This window comes from Lampris incognitus, chromosome 19 (genome assembly GCF_029633865.1).
Source record: "Lampris incognitus isolate fLamInc1 chromosome 19, fLamInc1.hap2, whole genome shotgun sequence".
NCBI classification, from domain to species: Eukaryota; Metazoa; Chordata; class Actinopteri; order Lampriformes; family Lampridae; genus Lampris; species Lampris incognitus.
The window spans coordinates 8,694,333-8,716,542 of NC_079229.1; the positions used below are offsets into that span (position 1 = coordinate 8,694,333).

At 43.5% G+C, this 22,210-nt stretch overlaps 2 protein-coding genes across 2 annotated transcripts; one reads left to right on the plus strand and one right to left on the minus strand.

Annotated features, from left to right (window-relative positions):
* Positions 1 to 3,118: 3,118 nt before the first annotated feature.
* zgc:112408 (uncharacterized protein LOC550260 homolog) lies at positions 3,119 to 10,392 on the minus strand. Its single transcript, XM_056299884.1, has 6 exons — positions 10,237 to 10,392; positions 9,280 to 9,352; positions 8,199 to 8,281; positions 5,621 to 5,824; positions 3,533 to 3,667; positions 3,119 to 3,325 (listed from the first exon to the last, which is right to left on the minus strand). Exons 1-6 carry the CDS (start codon positions 10,390 to 10,392, stop codon positions 3,119 to 3,121), a joined length of 858 nt encoding a protein of 285 aa, XP_056155859.1.
* A 794-nt stretch (positions 10,393 to 11,186) lies between these two features.
* si:ch73-264p11.1 (uncharacterized protein LOC100000923 homolog) lies at positions 11,187 to 16,573 on the plus strand. Its single transcript, XM_056299822.1, has 4 exons — positions 11,187 to 11,442; positions 14,965 to 15,028; positions 16,133 to 16,298; positions 16,496 to 16,573. Exons 1-4 carry the CDS (start codon positions 11,303 to 11,305, stop codon positions 16,537 to 16,539), a joined length of 414 nt encoding a protein of 137 aa, XP_056155797.1. The 5' UTR covers positions 11,187 to 11,302; the 3' UTR covers positions 16,540 to 16,573.
* Positions 16,574 to 22,210: the final 5,637 nt, after the last annotated feature.

Below are 22,210 nucleotides of genomic sequence, written 5' to 3' on the forward strand. Positions count from 1 at the left end.
CTGTTTGGCAAACTCTAAGCGAGCTGTCATATCCCTTTTACTCAAGAGTGGCTTTTGTCTAGCCTCCCTACCGTAAAGGCCTGATTGGTGGAGTGCTGCTGAGATGGCCGTCCTTCCGGCAGGTTCTTCCATCTCTGCAGAGGGCTTCCGGAGCTCTCTTAGAATGACCGTTGGGTTCATAGTCCTGACCTAGGCCCTTCTTGCCCGGTTACTCAGTTTGGCCGGACAGCCAACTCTACGAAGAGTCCTGGCGGTTCCAAACTTCTTCCATTTCACATCTATTGAGGCCACCATGCTCCTGGGAACACTCAAAGCTTTAGAAATGGTTTTATACCCTTGCCCTGATCTATGCCTCACCACAGTTTTATCGTGGAGGTCTATAGAGAGTTCTTTGGGCTTCATGGGTTGGTTTTTGGTCTGACATGCAGTGTGAATGGTGGGACCTTATATACACGGGTGTGTGACTTTCTAAACTATGTCCAGTCAGTTCACTATGCCACGGGTGGACTCCAAACAAGTTCTAGGCACGTCTCAATGATAATTAAAGCAAACAGGATGCACCTGACCACAATTTCGAGTGCCACAGCAAAGGGTCTGAATACTTACATAAATGAGAGATTTCGGTTTTTGATTTTTAATAAATCTATTCTAAAAAAAAAATGTTTTCACTTCGTCATTATGGGTTATTGAGTATAGATGGATGGGCAACAATGGTCATTTCATCCATTTAAAATTAAATCTACAACACAATAAAGGTTGCAGAAAGTGAAGGGGTCAATACTTTCTGAAGCCGCTGTATGTCAGCCGTAGATATATAACTCCTACCTTGCACTCCCATTGAGCAGTAAATAGTACACATTGCAGGCCATGAAGACAGACCTGATTTTGGTCCCTACCAGGAGACTGGACATGTTCCAGTAACCTCAGAGGAGTAAAGGGTAAAATATTTCCCCACATTGTGTTGTTTTAATTATGCCTTACGTTTCATAGAGAGGAAGACTTTGGTCACCTTACAGGGAGCAGGGTGGTTCTGGGATGACGTTTCTTCTGTAAGTCACCTCGGACGCTGACATCACTGCTGGTTTTTTCCAGCTCTTTTCCTATGAGAAAAATAAATAATGAGGTTTTGGTCAAACTCCTGAAATAAGGTCTGTGGTCAACGCAAGCTACAAAGATGTTTGTTGTATGAGATGATCTTCACAAAACACCACCCTGTTCTCAAGTTTTGGGGCCTGAATGCCACTGGTGAGTAAAAAGCTAATGTTAGGCTAATTTGCCAATGGTGTTAGTGCAGTATGTGAGTTAGCCACTTGTTATCAACTCGATTTTCTATACAAAATGCTTCAAATTTCATAAAATTAACACCGAAATTTGTGATTTTTCAACAACAATAAGGGTAATTTTATCCACCTGGACCATGGAGTCAGGTTACATGATACTGTCATCTTTACCATGGCTGGAAGAACTCTCCAGTCTCTGTTGAAATGTTGTTGTTTTTTTTGGGGGGGGGGGGGTTCCCACTTTTTCTCCCAAATTGTATCCGGCCAATTACCCCACTCTCCCGAGCCGTCCCGCTCGCTGCTCCACCCCCTCTGCCAATCCGGGTAGGGCTGCATACTATCACATGCCTCCTCCGATACACGTGGAGTCGCCAGCCGCTTCTTTTCACCCGACAGTGAGTTTCGCCAGGGGATGTAGCACGTGGGAGGATCACGCTATTCCCCCCAGTTCCACCTCCCCCAGAACAGGCACCCCAACCGACCAGAGGAGGCGCTAGGGCAGCGACCAGGACACATACCCCCATCCGGCTCCCCACCCGCAGACACGGCCAATTGTCTCCGTAGGGATGCCTGACCAACTCGGAAGTAACGCGGGGATTCGAACCGGCGAGCCCTGTGTTGGTAGGCAACGGAATAGACTGCTACGCTACCCGGACACCCTGTTGAAAAGTTTTGACTAGGTAAGATGAATACTGGTGCCACGGCAAGTACATATACGTGTTGGAAAAACCTCCAGCACGCATAGATTAACGATTACTTCTTGATGGCGTGAAGGCCCATTACTGCAGCCTCCAGAAAACACTCACTACAACTACTACTGCTGCTTTCCCTGCTGCCTGCTTTCTACTTGCAACATCTAAATGCAACTTTCAGTTGTCAGGGACGGACTGTAGCTCTGTGCGAGTCAGCGGCTAGAACAAGGCAGTCACACTGTCGGGGTCAGGGGCTCCAGTCCTCCTGTAGCTCAATGGGAAGAGGATGGTAATGCCGCTACACTGGTTCTAGGTTCAAATAAAGTAAAAAGATTTGAAACAGGTCACTACTGTGATTTAAAGAGCAGGTTTTTCTCCTATAACTTATTTCAAACACTGAAGGTAAAAAAAAAACCTTCTATTAACAGCATAACATGGAATTATTCAGCATGAACTTTTTACATGAAGGTCAATGCAACATTTACAACAAGAACATGTGTTGTAATTTGGAAAATGGACCAATCCAAAATATCACAGTAGAGCACCAACACTGAATACCTTAAGTATGAAGTTAAGTACGCCAATGAAAGCTGACTTCACAGACGGCCACCGGACACTGACAGACAGAGCTCGACCTTACCACACTTTGGCCGGTGACGGAGGTAGATCTCTTGCTGTTTTGCTCCATCTTCTGTCTCCTCCATACCACCCTTTGGGCGGTGACGAAGGTAGATTTCTTGGTGTTTTGCTCCATCTTCTTTTTTTTTTCTTTTCTTCTTTTCTATAAATGTATTTCTGATTTTTCCCCCCAATTTAGTGGCCAATCGATCCCTATTTTAATTCAAACACCCACCCTCGTACTGCATGCGTTTGCCAACTGCATCTCTCTGGCCGGCAGTCTTGAAGGAGTCGCCTCCCCACTTTGGTGACAAGGCGCCTCCAGGCCGAACCACTGCTTTTTCCCCACACACACAGAGATGCATTCACGTGACGAACACAAGCCGACTCCGCCCCCCTCCCGAAGACAGCCCTGCCAATGATTGCTGCTTCATCGAGTCCGGCTGTAGTCGGATCTGACGAGACCGGGGCGCGAACCCCGGTCCCCAGTGGGCAACTTTGCTCCATCTTCTGTCTCCTCCACACAACTCAGGCGGAATGTGAGACATGCGAGTGTTTGGCGATGAAGGTCTGCAGGAGATTCTGGGGCCAGGGGAGGATGACGGTGGTCGTGGTGTCCGAGACCACGGAGGACAGAGACTGCAGGAGGCGCAGCTGGAGAGCCACAGGAGACAGCCCTCCAGGCACCTCCTTATAGACATTAGACACTCTCCCTTCCCCCTCTGCTACTATCAGCTGAGACACACAAACACAGATGATCATTAGTTCCTTTCCATATCAGACGAGGGTACTTATAAACCGACTTTGTCAAACAGATGAATCAGTTTCAGGCATGTGTTTGCACAGTACAACTGTATTTGCTTTTTGTGAATGTGCAAGCATGTGTGTATGTATGTGTGTGTGTGTGTGTGTGTGTGTGTGTGTGTGTGTGTGTGTGTATACCTTGGCCCTTGCCTCCCTAACTGCCTCAGCCTCTGAGGCCATGCAGCGCTGCAGACCCGGGGGGAGGGCCAGGTGTTTCAGCTCCACCCTCTCCACCTGAGCGCCCCACTGCCTGGATGCAGCATACACAACCTCCTGTGGAACGACCTCACATGTTCAAATGCATAACCTAAGTTCATAAAGATGTTACAGAACAACTTGTCTGCAATTACTCGAAACAAACAAGTATTTACTTTGCTTTGCCTGCACCAAAAAGTCACTGCAGTTGTGCACAGTATGCTGCTTTGTTCCAACTGCTTCTGTATTTTCATCCATCCATCCATCCATCCATTATCCAAGCCGCTTATCCCAACTGGGGTTGCTGGAGCCTATCCCAGCAGTCACTGGGTGGCAGGTGACCTGACCTACATGTCTTTGGACTGTGGGAGGAAACCGGAGCACCCGGAGGAAACCCATGCAGACACGGGGAGAACATGCAAACTCCACACAGGATGACCCAGGACAACCCCCAAGGTTGGATTACCCCGGGGCTCAAACCCAGGACCTTCTTGCTGTGAGACGACTGCACTAACCACTGCGCCACCAGGACGCCTGTATTTTGAATATTTTTTGTATTCTATATTTTTTAACTATACCATTTTCGCCCATTTACTGTTATATATCATATAATGTTTTTCCCTTTTATTTTGATAAACTCATTTAGACTCAGTGAGAAAGAGGGCTGTGGAGCTGTCCTGAGTTAGTCTAATTAACTCAGGGCAGATGAAATGGCTCCACACCCCAAAATGAAGATGCGAGGAAGAGTCAGTTGGACATGCTATTATGAGATGCAAAGCATGAGAGAGAGAGAGAGAGAGAGAGAGAGAGAGAGAGAGAGAGAGAGAGAGAGAGAGAGAGAGAGAGAGAGAGAGAGAGAGAGAGAGAGAGAGAGAGAGAGAGAGAGAGAGAGAGAGCATAACTTTCTAACAGATGATGAATTCCAGTGACAAGAGCTTGACACTAATAGCCTATTTAACAAAACAGACCCAGACAAAAGAATATAGGGGTAATGGAGTGTAGATATGGACTAAAAAAATGGCGGTAAAATACCTGGAAATGGATGGCAACTGCTGTAATAAGAAAGAGAGGAAGAAAAAAAGAATGAAGACACTCTCCCATGATATCAGGTATATTTCATTAAGCTGATTTTTAGTGAATCCTCAACAACCCTGTGTGAGGGTGTGACAAGAATACTTTGTCAAAAACATTCACGAGAAGAACAGAGGGTGCAAGAGGATTATTAGCCATCGGAGAAATGAAAAGTTTCCATCTCCGTTGTTCTTTATAACGTTATCTCTTCATCGACATGTTAACTTTTTCATGTTAAGGAAGCACGAAAAGACTTTTCTGTCATGTTAAAGAGGAATCTTGCAAGTTGGTCAAATTGATCTCTTGTTAGGGAAGCCGGATGGGGGTATGTGTCCTGGTCGCTGCACTAGCGCCTCCTCTGGTCGGTCAGGGCGCCTGTTTGGGAGGGAGTGGGAACTGGGGGGGAATAGCGTGATCCTCCCACACGCTACGTCTCCCTGGTGAAACGCCTCACTGTCAGGTGAAAAGAAGCAGCTGGCGACTCCCCATGTATCGGAGGAGGCATGTGGTAGTCTGCAGCCCTCCCCGGATCGGCAGAGGGGGTGGAGCAGCGACCGGGACGGCTTGGAAGAGTGGGGTAATGGGCCGGATACAAATGGGGAGAAAAGAAAAAAACTTATCTCTTGTTGAACTTGGTCAGGCCTCCCCTTTCACTGAAAGCAATTGGCAATAGGCAAGCCAGCCAACAAAAAAAAATCACAGCTTTGGCGACTAGTCCAGCTAACAGACTTCCATGGTTCTCTGTGCTTGCATCCTGTGACTTGTTGTGGCTTTCCTACCATTCATCACTGCTGCCATCGTTGATTACAGTACTGCTGAAGTCGACTGCGAAGCCCCCAAAGCTTCGCATTGGACCATCCACTTCTGGGGTTTCTGTCAATTATAGGGAGGCCCTGTCGAATCCCCTTATAGATCCACATGATCAACACCTGAGCCGAGTGACATGAGTAAGTCACCCACCTCTATCTTCTGTGCCACGTCCTTCCTCTGTGCCAGTATGTCCACGAGCGTGTGTGCTCCCAGTGTGGCTCTCAGCGTGGTCGCTGCCAGCGTGTGTGTGGCCAGCGGCCCATCCGCCACCCTGGTCACCCAGAGAGATGGGTCCACCACCCGATAAAACACCACCGCGTCCACCTTCAATGGCACCCAGTCGGCAGTCACCACCTGGGGAGGCAGAAAAGGAGAGTTACGATGACGCATCACACAAGAAGCGTATAAAGAGCTAGCCCACAGCACCTCATCAATTCAGTTCTTTTGTCGAAAAGAAACACGCGTATATAATTCCTTTAAAGACTGGTTGGTAAGTTTTCCCATGATGCAGAAGTTTTACCCGTAGAATTATTTTGTAATATGTTGGGGGACCTGGCCCACCTCTGCAACATTATCAGTTATCAGGCTCAGTTATCAGAATTATAAATCTCACGAGACCCTGTCCCCCCCACAAAGTCACCTCTTAACAGCAAAGGGTCTCCGTTTTTGTAGTCATCAACACAATTTGTCTGAGATGACACCGGTTTAGTAACACCAGTTTAAGACAGTTTTCAAAGTTTATGCATTTGTTCACTTAGAAATATCTTTTGTGACTCCTCGAGGGTGAAGGTTATGTGACTTTATGGGCTTTGTAAGACTCTGATGTCGCTTATCGCAAAGAGTCTTGATATGAATTTAGTTAAAGTCTAGATTTAGTTATTTACAGCACTTACATGAGTGATGTGTGTTTGCGTGTGTGTGTGTGTGTGTGTGTGTGTGTGTGTGTGTATATATATATATATATATATATATATATATATATATATATATATATTTAATCATAGAAAATGAATAGAAAAACTCTTATGGATTACTTAATGAATTACTTGCTCCTAACGACACTGTAAATACAGTACAAATTTGAAAAAATACACAGCTGGTGCAAAATTGAATATAAATAATTTGACTATCATTACTAAGCATAATAGTTTGGTGTTGTTAGACACCATCTTACTTTCAGTTCATTTTAACTTTTTTCATCAAATATGACCGATAAGAATTTTAAGGCCGTATGAAAACAGAAAAACTCACGGAAACACATGTATTCAGATCCCATTTTTCCCGCTGTCATTGGCGGCTCCAGATCAGTTGCATTTCAAAAAGGTAGCCATATAACCTGGCAGATCCCTGCCGTGCCGCCATCAGTCTAAATTAGAAGATGAACTGTAAAATTCAGTGGTTTCATCAGACAGCAATGAGTGGAAAGACCAAAAGTCACTGACTTAACACCTATTTGAGGAGACAACTTTATTCAAGCTAAGTCAGCGGCACACATCACATTATACCAGTGTTTGAAACCAATGCCGGTGATAATTTGCATGTGCATGACTCATGTAGGTGGGTCATTTCAGGATGAAGATCTGTTCGCACTGATATCAGACATGCGTCAGGATGAAAATAAGAGTGAACAGAGAGACAAAATTGGATCTGAGCAAAAATCCAAACTGAGCATTGAGGTCTCCAGTGTGAATGTCCATCCATCCATTATCCAAACCACTTACTCTGAGGGTCGCGGGGATGCTGGAGCCTATCCCAGCAGTCACTGGGCACCAGGTGGGGAGACACCCTGGACAGGCTGCCAGGTCATCACAGGGCCCACACACACACATACACACAAACACACACACATTAACACCTAGGGCCAATTTAGTAAGTATGGTCGATTCACCTGACCTACATGTCTTTGGACTGTGGGAGGAAACCGGAGCACCCGGAGGAAACCCACGCAGACTCAGGGAGAACATGCAAACGCCACACAGAGGACGACCCGGGACGACCCCCAAGGTTGGACTACCCTAAGGCTCAAACCCGGGACCTTCTTGCTGTGAGGTGACTGTGCTAACCACTGCGCCACCGTGCTGCCCCATTGTGAATGTAGTCTATGATAATATCAACATGGTGTATACCAACGCCTCTCAACATTTTTAGAAGCTCCCCAAAATTAAGGGAGGCCAACCTTCAACCCCTTGTAAATAAATGCACAGAATAATGATGTTTAATCTCTTTATCAGATAGTTTCACTTTCTCGATACAAGATGGAATTCCAGGGCTGCAAATGTTCATTATTTCACACAAAAAATTTGAATCAATAAAGATCACAAACACAATAGATAATTTCAATATATACTCTCCTACATTCCCTCTATAATCTCAGTAACCTCCAGACTCATCTCATAACCTTTTGGCCAGGGTGCCTGACCCCTAAGGTTGGGAACCACGAGAGTCATGTATTTTAAGAGCTGATATAAGTCAGCTGAATTGGCGGTACTAAATTGTCCCTAGGAATGAATGCGTGTGTGTGTGTGTGTGTGTGTGTGTGTGTGTGTGTGTGTGTGTGTGTGTGTGTCAGTCCTGTGATGGCCTGGCTGCCTGCCCAGGGTGTCTCCCCACCACCCGGCCCAATGACTGCTGGAATAGGCTCCAGCATCCCCGCGACCCTGACAGCAGGATAAGTGTTTAAGACAATGGATGGATGGATGGATCTACTACTGGAATTGCAACTACTGACCTCTTGTGGTGGGAGGTCAAAGTAGACTGTTCTTAGATCTACTTTCTGGATGACGTCCAACCATGGGATGACCCAGATCATACCTGTAGAATTAGAAACAAGTCATGACAAACAACAAAACAACAAACACTAAAATAGCAAAAAATGTCAATATCTATGTCTCGTTTAAAGTTCAAGTTTTCTATGGAGCACCAATTAAGTTTACACATACTCTGAATTTGTGTTGGTGGTCTGCACGGCATAAAGGCACAGGACATAAACAGATTGTTGTTTAGACTATATTAAGCAAAAAGTAATAACATCTGTAATTTAAAAAAACAGATTTTTTTATTTAAGATGCAATTGTAATACAGTCGTTAAGACAATAGTGGATAAACCATGACATCTATTCGGTAATCAGCAAACATTCACTGATTAAAAACAAAAAATAATGGAAAAATATGAACAAAACAAAGAATATGTCCTCATTTTTTTTTACATTAACATTATAGTACTCTGAAAATGCTATAAATTTATGTCATAAAGATGTATTTCAGCATAACAAGATAACAAAGGATTAAGAAGAAAGGAGGCTAAACCCAGTTTAAACGTGTTAACCCTCCATCATATTTAGGCCTACATTTCCCTTGTGAATGGCTCCTATAGTAATTACTAATTAAAGAACCAAAAAGAAAAAGACTGGGAGGTGTCTTGTTCTTATTTGTATTTGTCCTTTGTTTTTCCCATGGTGTGCCCGCAACTGTCGCCATGGGCTAAGTGTGACAAATTTTGGTCACTCACTCACGCACTCATGGATGACCTTAGAGGGATATTTAGTTAGGATGTTTAGCAGGGATGACACATGCCCAACTGCAACTGCCGCTGTGGTCTATGCATGGCAAATTGTGGTCAAGTGACTCATGGATGAGCTGAGAGAGATGTCTGCTGTTGCCCCCTTTCTCATTGAACACTGCCTTACTGCACCTACATGTGCAGTACAGGTGAGCCGTGGGTCTGGACAGTTTCGTGCTTGTTCTTCATTATGCCACATTGTGTCAAAAGCACTTTATTGATAAATTTGACCTGACTTGGTTGATCATACCAGGTCCTTTGGCCTTCCCTCTAATGAGCCGGCCCAATCGGAAGATAACAGCCCTCTCATACTCCCGGACCACCTATGGAAAAAAGTGGATCAATGCAATTAATAAGCATTTACCTGTTGCACGTCAGCTTCAGACAATGTCCATGCATACATGAAAATTACTGCACACACACATTCACAAACACCCAAAGAAAGCTTTGTGGTGGGCGCACCACCCATCAGTCAAAACTGCATTCCAGTCTAATACAGCAGTTTTTGTGCATAAAAATATAATGCCTTGTATTTTAAATAAGAACAAATAAATGAAAGATACATAAAATATACACGCAAAATGTAAAAAACAAACAGAAAGAACTAAAAGGGTATTTGCTAAAATGGTAAATACAAACAATTCAAACCCTGGTGACAATACGGGTCATGACGTTGTATGTGCGTGTGCAGGTAGGGGCATTTTTTGGGCAAAATACAAGGGGAGGGCAGGTGAGTTGGGGTTGACCCCGGGTGTGCGTGTGTGCGTGCGTGCGTGCGTGTGTGTGGTTAATTGTGGGTTGTGTCTAGGGGAGAAAGGCATAAATATATGAGGAAATACACATAGAATAAAAAAAAATCGACGAGGAATATACTTTTAATAACAAGCATCCACACAAGTGTAACAGCAGCCTCTCCCGTCTGCAGCTTGGCTGCTCATCACTGGAAAACCTTTGTATTGGCGTTTGTCTGTCTAGTGAGGGAATAAATACTGTAACGTGCATGGATAAGTAGACACGCTGGCCGCTAGCTGGCGGGTCTCACCCTTTAGTCTAGCGGTCAGCGATGCCTCCTGCGGTGCGGGCGATACGGGTTCGCTTCCCGGCCGCGGCACTTCCTGTGGTTGCGTTGTCCCCCGAATTCGCGACAATATATCATTTGTTAGGATGAGAGGATTTACAGGCCTGACGATTGACAACCAGGCAGCACCTTGACGCAGACCCGGACGGTGACGCGCAGGGTGGAGACGATGAACGCCGGGGAGAGGACAGTCGGAACCCCCACCAGCACTTCAGAGACGCCGCTGACTTTTCCCTCGTCTACGGAGAAACAGAACTTGTTGATCGATGACGAGATCCCAAACATTTACACTTAAAATAAGCCTAACCAAAAAAAGAAAAAAAAAACCCATCTTACCCACACGTTAATAACCACGTCTAAACAAAGGCGTTTGCAAACTTAAGGCAGGCTGACATTTCCCACCTCCGTCGCTGACATTAGCGCCCTGGGTGTCGAATTTAACCCCGGCCCGGTTGTGGGAGGGCAGCCCGCTGCTTCCGTCAGAGGAATAAATCTTATTTGCAAACTATTCAGGCGACGACACCATCGACTTTTCCGACCTTCCCTAGTAGGGTCATCGAGCCTCCGCGGCGGACCGCGGATTCCGCCCCGTTTACTTCCGCGTCGCGTTGCTTAGCAACCCCAGCGGCCAATTAGAATCGCGATACCTTTCGCACCCTCCTGATTGGCTCTGAAGCGAAACGGCGTCCGCCTGTGATAATAATCACACCCCTCGCAGACTACTACCGCCAGCAAAGACCCTGGCGTGACGTTTGTCCCTTCTTCTTCTTCTTTCTTTTTTTTTTTTTTAATTCCTGCTCCAGCGCAAGCACACGTTCAGCAGGGGGTTGTAGTCACTCAGTCAACTCACAGATCATTTTTCGGTCCAGCCCCAACACCCCCCACCACCACCACCACCATCATCATCATCATCATCATCATCGACCACCTAATTTTTTTTTCACACGTGCACACGCACACACAAACCCCTCTCCGCCACTTCCCCTTCTCTCCTGCAGATGAGCTCCGGCTTAAAAAGGGAGGGTAACAGAAACCTTAACACTCACATCACGGGCGACGAACTAGAGCGATACACAGAGATCAGCACCACTGATCTACCCACCACAACGTGTTTTGATCTTCTTCTTCTTTTTTTTTCTTTTTAAAAAGGGAGACTGAGTGTGAATGTGTACAGCCCACTGCTCAGGTAGTCAGCATGTCAGCGTTGCCACTGTACCACCACGGGGCGATCAGCAAGGCGCAGTGTGAACAGCTGCTCGGTGAGAAGGCCAAGGATGGAGCCTACCTCGTCAGAGACAGTGAGACCATCCTGGGAGCCATGTGCCTCTGTGTCTAGTGAGTCCACTCTCTAGCTCAATCTCTTTTTTGGGAGGGGGGGGGGTGATTTGAATCTGTCATGCTGAATTTTGATGAAGACATTTTAATGACTGCAGGCTGGGTATTATTGTTTGTATTCTGTCCCATGCAGCAGGCAGTAGTACTATATATGTGTACTGATGTGTGGTTGTATGGATATATATGGAGGTATACTTGTTTTTAATGTAAAGACTGTGGCAACAAATGTTCTTATGCGGGACAATAAAGAATGTATCAATAGAAATTATATTAAATATAACATCTATTAATTATGGTAGTAATATTAATTATATCAAAGGATTAGTTAATCATTTTTGCATTCAGACCTCATTAAAAAAGTTGTCAGGGACAATTTAGAATCGTACAGACAACAACTTCCCTGATTGCTTCGGCATTGAGAAACTTTCCATTTTGTCCAATAATCAACATGAATATCAATACACAGTCTGATTGGGGGACTGTGTAACCTTTGAAAAATACACGATATTTCCTTTACGAAAAGGGGAAGCTCACAGTACAGTCACATATACACTACCGTTCAAAAGTTTGGGATCACCCAAACAATTTTGTGTTTTCCATGAAAAGTCACACTTATTCACCACCATATGTTGTGAAATGAATAGAAAATAGAGTCAAGACATTGACAAGGTTAGAAATAATGATTTGTATTTGAAATAAGATTTTTTTTACATCAAACTTTGCTTTCGTCAAAGAATCCTCCATTTGCAGCAATTACAGCATTGCAGACCTTTGGCATTCTAGCTGTTAATTTGTTGAGGTAATCTGGAGAAATTGCACCCCACACTTCCAGAAGCAGCTCCCACAAGTTGGATTGGTTGGATGGGCACTTCTTTGAGCAGATTGAGTTTCTGGAGCATCACATTTGTGGGGTCAATTAAACGCTCAAAATGGCCAGAAAAAGAGAACTTTCATCTGAAACTCGACAGTCTATTCTTGTTCTTAGAAATGAAGGCTATTCCATGCGAGAAATTGCTAAGAAATTGAAGATTTCCTACACCGGTGTGTACTACTCCCTTCAGAGGACAGCACAAACAGGCTCTAACAGGTACTATTTAATGAAGATGCCAGTTGGGGACCTGTGAGGCGTCTGTTTCTCAAACTAGAGACTCTAATGTACTTATCTTCTTGCTCAGTTGTGCAACGCGGCCTCCCACTTCTTTTTCTACTCTGGTTAGAGCCTGTTTGTGCTGTCCTCTGAAGGGAGTAGTACACACCGGTGTAGGAAATCTTCAATTTCTTAGCAATTTCTCGCATGGAATAGCCTTCATTTCTAAGAACAAGAATAGACTGTCGAGTTTCAGATGAAAGTTCTCTTTTTCTGGCCATTTTGAGCGTTTAATTGACCCCACAAATGTGATGCTCCAGAAACTCAATCTGCTCAAAGAAGTGCCCATCCAACCAATCCAACTTGTGGGAGCTGCTTCTGGAAGTGTGGGGTGCAATTTCTCCAGATTACCTCAACAAATTAACAGCTAGAATGCCAAAGGTCTGCAATGCTGTAATTGCTGCAAATGGAGGATTCTTTGACGAAAGCAAAGTTTGATGTAAAAAAAATCTTATTTCAAATACAAATCATTATTTCTAACCTTGTCAATGTCTTGACTCTATTTTCTATTCATTTCACAACATATGGTGGTGAATAAGTGTGACTTTTCATGGAAAACACAAAATTGTTTGGGTGATCCCAAACTTTTGAACGGTAGTGTATATGTTGGGTTAAAAAAGTAGTTGCCAACCCTGCATTCTGTCAAGTTAAAACGGCTGTATTTTGCACCTACACGAGGATGTTTTCAATGATAAAGCCGTGCCAGTCTGGTGTCGACCCCAGGGCCACAGACGTCCCTGCTCTGCCACCTGTGGAACTTCACACACGGTCTGAAAATACTGCATCAACGGCAAAAGGTTGCACCAGCTCGCAATGGAGTTTCCTCCTGTTCAAAAAAAAAAAAAAAAATCTGAATAAGCATAAAATAAATGAAGATAACACATGACTGTACTGACAGTTTCCCGGTTTCGGAAAGGAGAGACTATATCATAAATCCATCAACCAAACTTTATCAATAGGTTATTATTGCACATTTTGTACATTACAAAGCGATGTCCTGTAAATGAAGTAAAAGTGTAAAAAAAAAAGAGGCAATGACAACAGAGGAAATTAGATAGAAGATAGAGAAAATTAATGAATGAATAGATAAATTAGACAAACAGCATGAAAAAGGCACACCTTTATAAAACAGGGTGAAGAAAATATAAAAGCAATGTCGAGCAGAATGACAAGAAACGTTGAGCGGGCCCAACTCGATGATGAAGGATGAAGACACTAGCTGAGTAAATGTAATTCAAATAATGTAAGGCTTTTATCGCCTTGTAACTGCGATTACGTAAGCAACGTTGCACAAGAGCTTTGTTATTCTAAGAATTTAGCTCCCCTGCGCCTCCCTTGACATGTCCTGTTATTGTTTTGGGTGATGCTGAAAGCAGCACACTGCAGTAGTCAAGCCAGTGCATGCACCCGCCTCTGCAGAATAGGTGCGGAGAGAAAAGGCTTTACTTTCCAGACATATTCTAGTCGATACAATACTTACATGTCTTAGTTAGTTTTTTTTTACACGCGGTTGGTAGATTAAATTTGAATTGATGATGACGCCCAGCTATCGCACATGTTATAAAATGGTAGCCCCTACCGGCCACAGGGCTATTTGGAAGCCCAGTGAGAAGATCTGGCAAAGTCACAAGTGCAATAATGAAGTGATCAGTGAAATTTTTTTGCATGACGTCTGACACTGTACTAAGAAGGTCTGGGTTCATAAAATAGTGAACCTGTCCTTTTGTTTGTAATGTTTTATCAGTATTAGTTGTGCTCGTGGCGTTAGTGTTAGTCTTATTAGTGGTGTTATAAGGATACGCACGGTGGTGCAGTGGTCGCCTCACAGCAAGAAGGCCCTGGGTTCGAGCCCCGGGGTAGTCCAACCTTGGGGGTCGTCCCGGGTCGTCCTCTGTGTGGAGTTTGCATGTTCTCCCCGTGTCTGCGTGGGTTTCCTCCGGGGGCTCCGGTTTCCTCCCACAGTCCAAAGACATGTAGATCACGTGAATCAGCTGTACTAAATTGTCTCTAAGTATGAATGTGTGTGTGTGTGTGTGTGTGTGTGTGTGTGTGTGTGTGTGTGTGTGTGTGTGTGTGGGCCCTGTGTGATGGCCTGGCGGCCTGTCCAGGGTGTCTCCCCGCCTGCCGCCCAATAACTGCTGGATTAGGCTCCAGCATCCCTGAGAGCAGGATAAGCAGTCCGGATAATGGATGGATGGATGATATAAGGATAATGGCTTTAAATTGTAAACACGATATATTATTTCTTCTCCTTTTTACGCTAGGATTTATAGCTGTTACGTCTAACTGAGGTTAACCCAGTGGCCCTCTGCTTTACTGTACGATGTAACATACAGTAATATATCATACATAGTAATATTGCATTATTTCCTCAGTAAACAGAAGACAGTATATACCTACAGACTGCTTCGCACCCAAACTGGACACATCACCATACAGGTACCACACACGCACGGGTCCTATCTAATCTTTCTAATGCATGTGAGTCCATGTGTGTCAGCTATGCGACATGGGATATCGGTGTCCACTTAAAAACTCAGTCTTGCCTTGGGTGCTCTTGACCACAAGGTTAGGATAAATTAACCAACACATGGGACCCATCACGCCGCCGCTTTGAGGGACAGATTCTGTGCTGACCATCAGCCGCCTCCAAATACACCATTATGTCGTATGGGGAAATGAAAGGTGTTGAGACCCATGTGATATAGACGACAAACATGGCGCCCAGTGCTTTACATCCATAAAACACGGGGCGAGTAGAAAGGCGACACGTTAGCCAACCAAACTCCCTGGCTGGATGTGAGAGAAGCTGGGGCGAGATGTTCTGCTACAACACCTTCAGTTTAACCCACACCTCCATCACTGTCTTCTACATCTACACCCCTTTATATCCTTTATACATGGACACCCCTGTCATTGTCCTCTACATCTACACCCCTTTATGTCTTTTATACATGGACACCTCCATCACTGTCCTCCACATCTACACCTCCATCACTCTCCTCCACATCTACACCACCTTATATCCTTTATACATGGACACTTCCATCACTGTCCTCCACATCTACATCCCTTTATATCCTTTATACATGGACACTTCCATCACTGTCCTCCACATCTACATCCCTTTATATCCTTTATACATGGACACTTCCATCACTGTCCTGCACATCTACATCCCTTTACATCCTTTATACATGGACACCTCCATCGCTGTCGTCTACACCTACACCCCTTTATATGCTTTATACATGGACACTTCCATCACTGTCCTGCACATCTACATCCCTTTACATCCTTTATACATGGACACCTCCATCACTGTCCTCCGCATCTACACCTCAATCACCCTCCTCCACATCTACACCACCTTATATCCTTTATACATGGACACCTCCATCACTGTTCTCCACACCTACACCCCTTTTTTAATCCTTTTTCTGAATGTGATTAGGTGGAGATAGACTGATACATGTGCTTACTTACTCTTTAAAGTGCTTCTTTTTCTATTTCATCTTGTATACAAGTAATCTTCTTTGTTAGGCAACGCCAGGTGTGAAGGACAAGATTTTTAAGTCCTTGGATGATCTGGTCCGCCATTTTAAGAGAAGGGGCCAGGGACTTGCCATGCACCTACGTCACAGTGTCAAGAGGAAGACGACTTACATCTGTCCCCAAAACAGTACCATCGAGGAGCTTGACTATGAAAGTATGAACCATCAACACGGGCAGACACAATCTTTCTTTCTACACTTATATTGCACACATCAAAAGATTGCCTATGCGGTTAATAGCCAAAGCTTTCATTGGTGACATGATGTTGTGCTTAGCCGATACCAGAAGTTTGAAGTAAATGAGGAATGAAACAATGAGCCTGTTCTCTTTCTGCACTCTCTCTCCATTAAGGTCCAGATTGTGATCCTGATTATATACTCGTCCTGCCATCCTGAGACAACTTGCTTTCTCTGGACGTCTAACTAGGATTTTTTTTAACTCCTCATCGCTGGGCAATGGGGATGAAGGACACTGAGTTTCTCTGATGAGACATGGAGCGCTGAAACAGAAGTCTGACCTACTCCAACAAAATGACTGATGGTCCAAAACCCAAACCGTTCCTCATTGGTGGCAAATTTCTGCGTGCGAATTTAACTCCTCAATCAGCAAGGACAAGATCCTCTAGGGAGACTGGACCATTTATATTTTACACATAACCGTAGCCTTTTTTTTAAAAAAATTTAATTTTTTTTTAGTTTCATAGTTTTTGCTACCGTGCATATTGGTTATGATATTATTTTACTCACGGTCTTTATTTTGTCCTCGCAACTGCGTCTGAGCAAGGCTGGGCAGATAGCCAACAAAAAGAATCTTCAACAAACCCGTCTTCAACAGAGTGTGGCTTCACTGGTTTCAACATTGTAAAACTGAAAATACAAACAAAGGGGTATAGATTACTAAACACATACAGCTTACATGAAATTGCTTTTTAGCACGAAATATAACATGTAACAATTAACAATAACATTCATTTCTTTAGTTATCCAGATAGAGATAGCCAAACAATAAAACTAGCATAAGAACTTAGCAAACGTGAGAACATATGTCAATTAGTCAGATGCTAGCTAGGGAGCTGTCAGCTTGAATGAGCTTCTGAGTTAGCTAAAACAGTGTGGCGGGGGTGGGGGGGTGGAGCGTCACAGCCGGGCAGCGAACTCGGATCTCCCACACCATGGGCGACAACGTTAACCAGTCGACTAAAAGGTCCAACTCGTTAGCTAAGGGCTAACGTCTCTACTTAGTCGTGTACGTTACAATAGCGTAAGAGATATAATTTGTAAGGACAGTTAAGCACAGGATAGCCCAGGTTTCATTGGGGGAATATAGCTTGTTCTATTGACCGAATTAATAGTTGAGACTTAAATGTTAAATGTGGCAGTCTTACCACCAGCCGGTAGGGGGAGCTAGAACGGGTCAAGGAGAGTGAGATGACGTGAGAGAGAGAGAGAGAGAGGAAGAAGGGTGTTCTGGCGACTAAAAAAATAAACGTGCCGACTGAGAAATGAGAACGGTTTGAGTTTTCCTTCTAATAACACCCTAAGTGTTATAATAGGTTAGCTAGCGACAAAAAACGTCTTCTAGTACTATGTAGCTTAACTTACAAAATTAAGTTTCAGATCTAACATGTAAGTGCTGATACTCACAGACATAGCTACTCCAAGGCTCAAACGAAGGAAAGCAGACCGCGTTTCACACGCACTGCTTGCTGCTTCATAACGAGCCAAACAAAACGAACTCTTAGCTTGTGAAATTAACAGTGCCTAAACCAACCAGTAGAGGGCAGCACTGTAACACCTAACGTCATAACAAAGCGTGGGCAGTCCTGTAGTCTTCCTCTATAAAAATAGCAATTGTTCCATTAAATTATCACTTCTAAAGATTTAGCATTAATAGAGGTCTTCGTCGGGGTTGTCCGGGTTCACCATATCTCTTTCTGCTTGCTATGCAAAGTCTCTCGATTCACATTAAAAACAGTGGTGTCATGAGTATATCCATTGCTGATAAACCTATTGTAAACTACTAATAAGACACGTTAGCCCATAGCCAACGGGTGTGACCCTTTAGCCGAGCGGTTAGCGGTGTCGCCTTGTGGTGCAGTACATCTCGTATGGAATCCCGCACCGGGCAAGAAAATAACCGGTTACACTATGCCAATTAGCTGATGAACCAAACATTATTATTAAAAAATAAGGGCCAAATTAGAAAATCTATTGATGCAATTAACGTCTTCTCCAAAGTTCCTGGTCTCTTTTTAATGGGTAACAAAATGTGAACTACTTCCCATTAAGACATGTGATAATGAAAGATTACAAAACATACCGGTGAAAAACATAGTCCAATATCGACGTGTAATCATAGAGAGAGACCAGAACCTCAGAGCACTAGAACTTTTTCATCCTTTGCTCAGAACAATAGAGTAGAGATTCAATCTCTGGCTTCACAGGAATTTATCCATTTCCGGAAGATCTTTACTAATGCAACCGGTTATTTTTTCGCCCGGTGCGGGATTCGATACAGGGTGTACTGCACCACAAGGCAACGTCACTAACCGTTCGGCTAAAGGGCGAGACCCGTTAGCTAGGGGCTAACGTGTCTTATTAGTAGTTTACACTAACAAAGGTGGAGGGTTTATCTAGACTTATTTATAATGCCCAAGCGATGGATGTACCCAAGGATTACTGTAGTAAAATAGACAAACTTTTATTTAATTTTATTTGGAAGAAGAAACCTCGCCTAATAAGAAAGAGTGTGTTGATGAATAAACCATGATACCATCTGGTGGTATCAACGCATTGGATTTCTCTACTTTAAATGTGACCTTTAAGATAAACTGGATTCTCAAGAATCCATCCTCAGTCTGGAATGTTATACCATCCTATGTTTTTAATTCTGTTGGTGGTCTACCCTTTTTGTTAAGATGCAACTATGATATTTCCAAGATTCCACTGAAACTTTCAACTTTTCATAAGCACGTGCTCTTAAGCTGGTCATTAATGTATAAGCATAACTTTCCTCCTCATAAATATGTTATATGGAACAATACTGACATGTGTTTTAAGAATAAGACCCTATTCAATAAGAGGTGGTTTGACAGAGGTATACTTTTAGTGAGTCAACTATTCAACTCAGCAGGCCATCTACTCACATATGAAAAATTCCTTAACATGTATAATTTTCCTGTCAATCCGAAGGATTATGCTGTTGTGTTTGGTGCAATCCCTTCTGCAGCCAACATGTTATTATCAACTGCGCCCAAAGGAGATGTTTGTGTGATTCCTTCCTGTTAACATTTATATGGATGCTGAATGTCCTATACTAAGTGTCAAAGCTACTAACCAGCGCATAAGGGATATTATTCTTTGGGAAGCAGTTACTACTTCCTCTGCTGTTTTCTTTTGGAATAACATATTTGACAACATTCTGTGGAAATGTTCATGGCTTCTCTCAAAAAAATACTTGTTAACTAAGAAAGTTAAGGAGGTGTCATTCAAATTAATGCACCGTTGCTACCCTGGTAAGACCTACTTTTCTAGATATAGGATTGATGCTGATGTTAGCTGTAGCTTTTGTAGAAATGAGGATGAATCTTTAACTCATTTTTTCTGGGAATGTACATATAGCGGTGTCTTCTGGACTGATGTTAATAACTCTGTACATAGGGAAATCATTAACTTCAATGTGAAAACTGAGCATGTCTCATTCGGAGTAACTAAAGATGACCTCGGTAATGTCAAATTTTTACATATGATTTATCTTCTTCTAATTCTTGGTAAATATCATATCCATACCAGCAAATCTTCTGCCCGTAAACCCAACTTCTTTATCTTCAAAGCCATTTTTGACCAATATTTAGATACTCTCAAATTTAGTAAACACAGTAAAGCCATCAAAACTAGAAACATTTGTGAAACTATTTTGTCTTCCTGAAAATACTGTGCTGAACCCCCCTGCTAATACTACTTCCTTTTACACAACCTTTGCTTTTTCTTTTTGTTTTGTCCTTTTGGAGTATGCTTTGTTTTCTTTGCATCCTGCTGTTCATTGTATTATTGTACATCTGTTCATTGTTTGTACGTTGTATTATTTGAATTGTACATATTCTGATTAATAAAAAGTGGGGGAGAAAGTCTTCGGTTCTCATGCAGTTATAGAGAGCAGGAAGGAATCTTGTTCTAAGTTGAGGTTTTGTTTTTTTTTGGTGTTTTTTTTTGCATCTCTCACCTGGAAGAGAATCCAGTTAATATACAAAAGAGCATGTATTCAGTACAGTAATGTATAACACCTAGCTGGGGTCAGAACAGCCTTCCTTTTGGAGATTTTGGACGTGAGACCACCGCTGGATAGACCTTTACAGTGATGTCTAATGAGGCAACTGTACACAACCCTTACACATGTTCTTTCCACATCAGCAAAAACTCAAGTTCCTCATTTAGACAGTGTGCACGATTTCCCACCATCTGTCACTTTGCTGTTGAGCTGGCCAGGTAGTTTGTGGATGGTTACTGCTATCTATGGCTGCCCATTCCTGCAGGTCGAACCAGGAAGTAGATCAGCAATGTCACGGACCTTTGATCATTTTTTTGACAAACTCGGGTTATAACTTTTAACATTCACTTTCATTTTCACTTTCACTTCAGGTTTTGGAGTTGACCACAATAGAAATCAAAATAATTAAAACAGTGGGTTGAGAAAAACAAATGATCCTTAAATTTGGCCAAAACAAAGTTCATGTTGTTTGGAAATCACTTAACAAATACCGAAGTGAAAGTAGTGTAAACTACTAATAAGGCACGTTAGCCCCCTAGCTAACGGGTCTGACCCTTTAGCCGAGCGGTCAGCGACGTCGTCTTGTGGCGCAGTACACCCCGTATCGAATCCCGCACCGGGCAAGAAAATAACCGGTTTCAGTAGTGATAGACAATGCCCGGCTAGAAAGAGCACAGCAAAATGCATTTCCATGTGTGATACTAGACCACAGAGTCTGCTGGAAACCTCACATGACGTATGTGCGGGCAAAGCTGGCAAGAAGCACCGCAGTCACGAGAAAAGGAAGTCACGTTCTGGATCATAAATCATTGCACACTCTGTATTGTTCACTTATTTTACCACGTCTGACCCCCCCCCGCGCCCCCCCACAGTTGTATCCGGCCAATCGCCCCTCTCTTCCGAGCTGTCCCTGTCGTTGCTCCGCCCCCTCTGCCGATCCGGGGGGGGGGGGGGCTACAGACTACCACATGTCTCCTCCGATACATGTGGAGTCGCCAGCCGCTTCTTTTCACCTGAGGAGTTTCACCAGGAGGACGTAGAGCGGACCAGAGACGGTCCCTTTAAGACAGTGGGCGGTGTTAACTTGTGGGTGGATACGAGGCTGGGGTTCCGTTATTGTAAACAGTTCACTTAAAAGGTGGTGGAGGAAATAAACAACCACAAACACAGCCGTGTGGTCAAAAGGAGAAGCGGCGTCGTCTCCTTCCTCCTTTACATCCTCCACACAGTATTGTGTTTTCCTATTGTCATACTCTTTGTTCTAATATATAGATTTTTTATTTTATTTTTGTAACGTATAGTAGCTGAATTAACTTAAGAGTAGGTGAGAAGGGGTAGGAAACAATAAGCGTATACTTCCTCCTACTCCTTTTCCAACATGTAAGAAATAATCTGATGTATATGAAGATTTGTTCGCCGAGTTTGATGCGTGGCTTTGTCGAGCACTTCAGATTACTGGCAATGGCTTATCTGTATGTTATATCCTGTCTGTTTACATGTAGGAAATAAATCCTCATTCACTCACTTCTAAAGGCACGGTTTAAGTAACTGGGTTCAATTTGGATTTGTTGAAACGTGTCTGACACTCCTGTTCAGCTGAGCTGTAAGATGCCGTTGTAAAGGTAAGTTCAACGGTGGTCATGTTGAAAAAAAAAACAAAAATACACAACAATACAAGACAAAAAAAAACAAAACTAAACAACAATATCCTCATCAAACGACTTTACGCGTAGAGAGCCCAGATACCCAAACTGAAGCTGGTGACTTGAATTACGTCATGATCTACATGCATGGTGACAA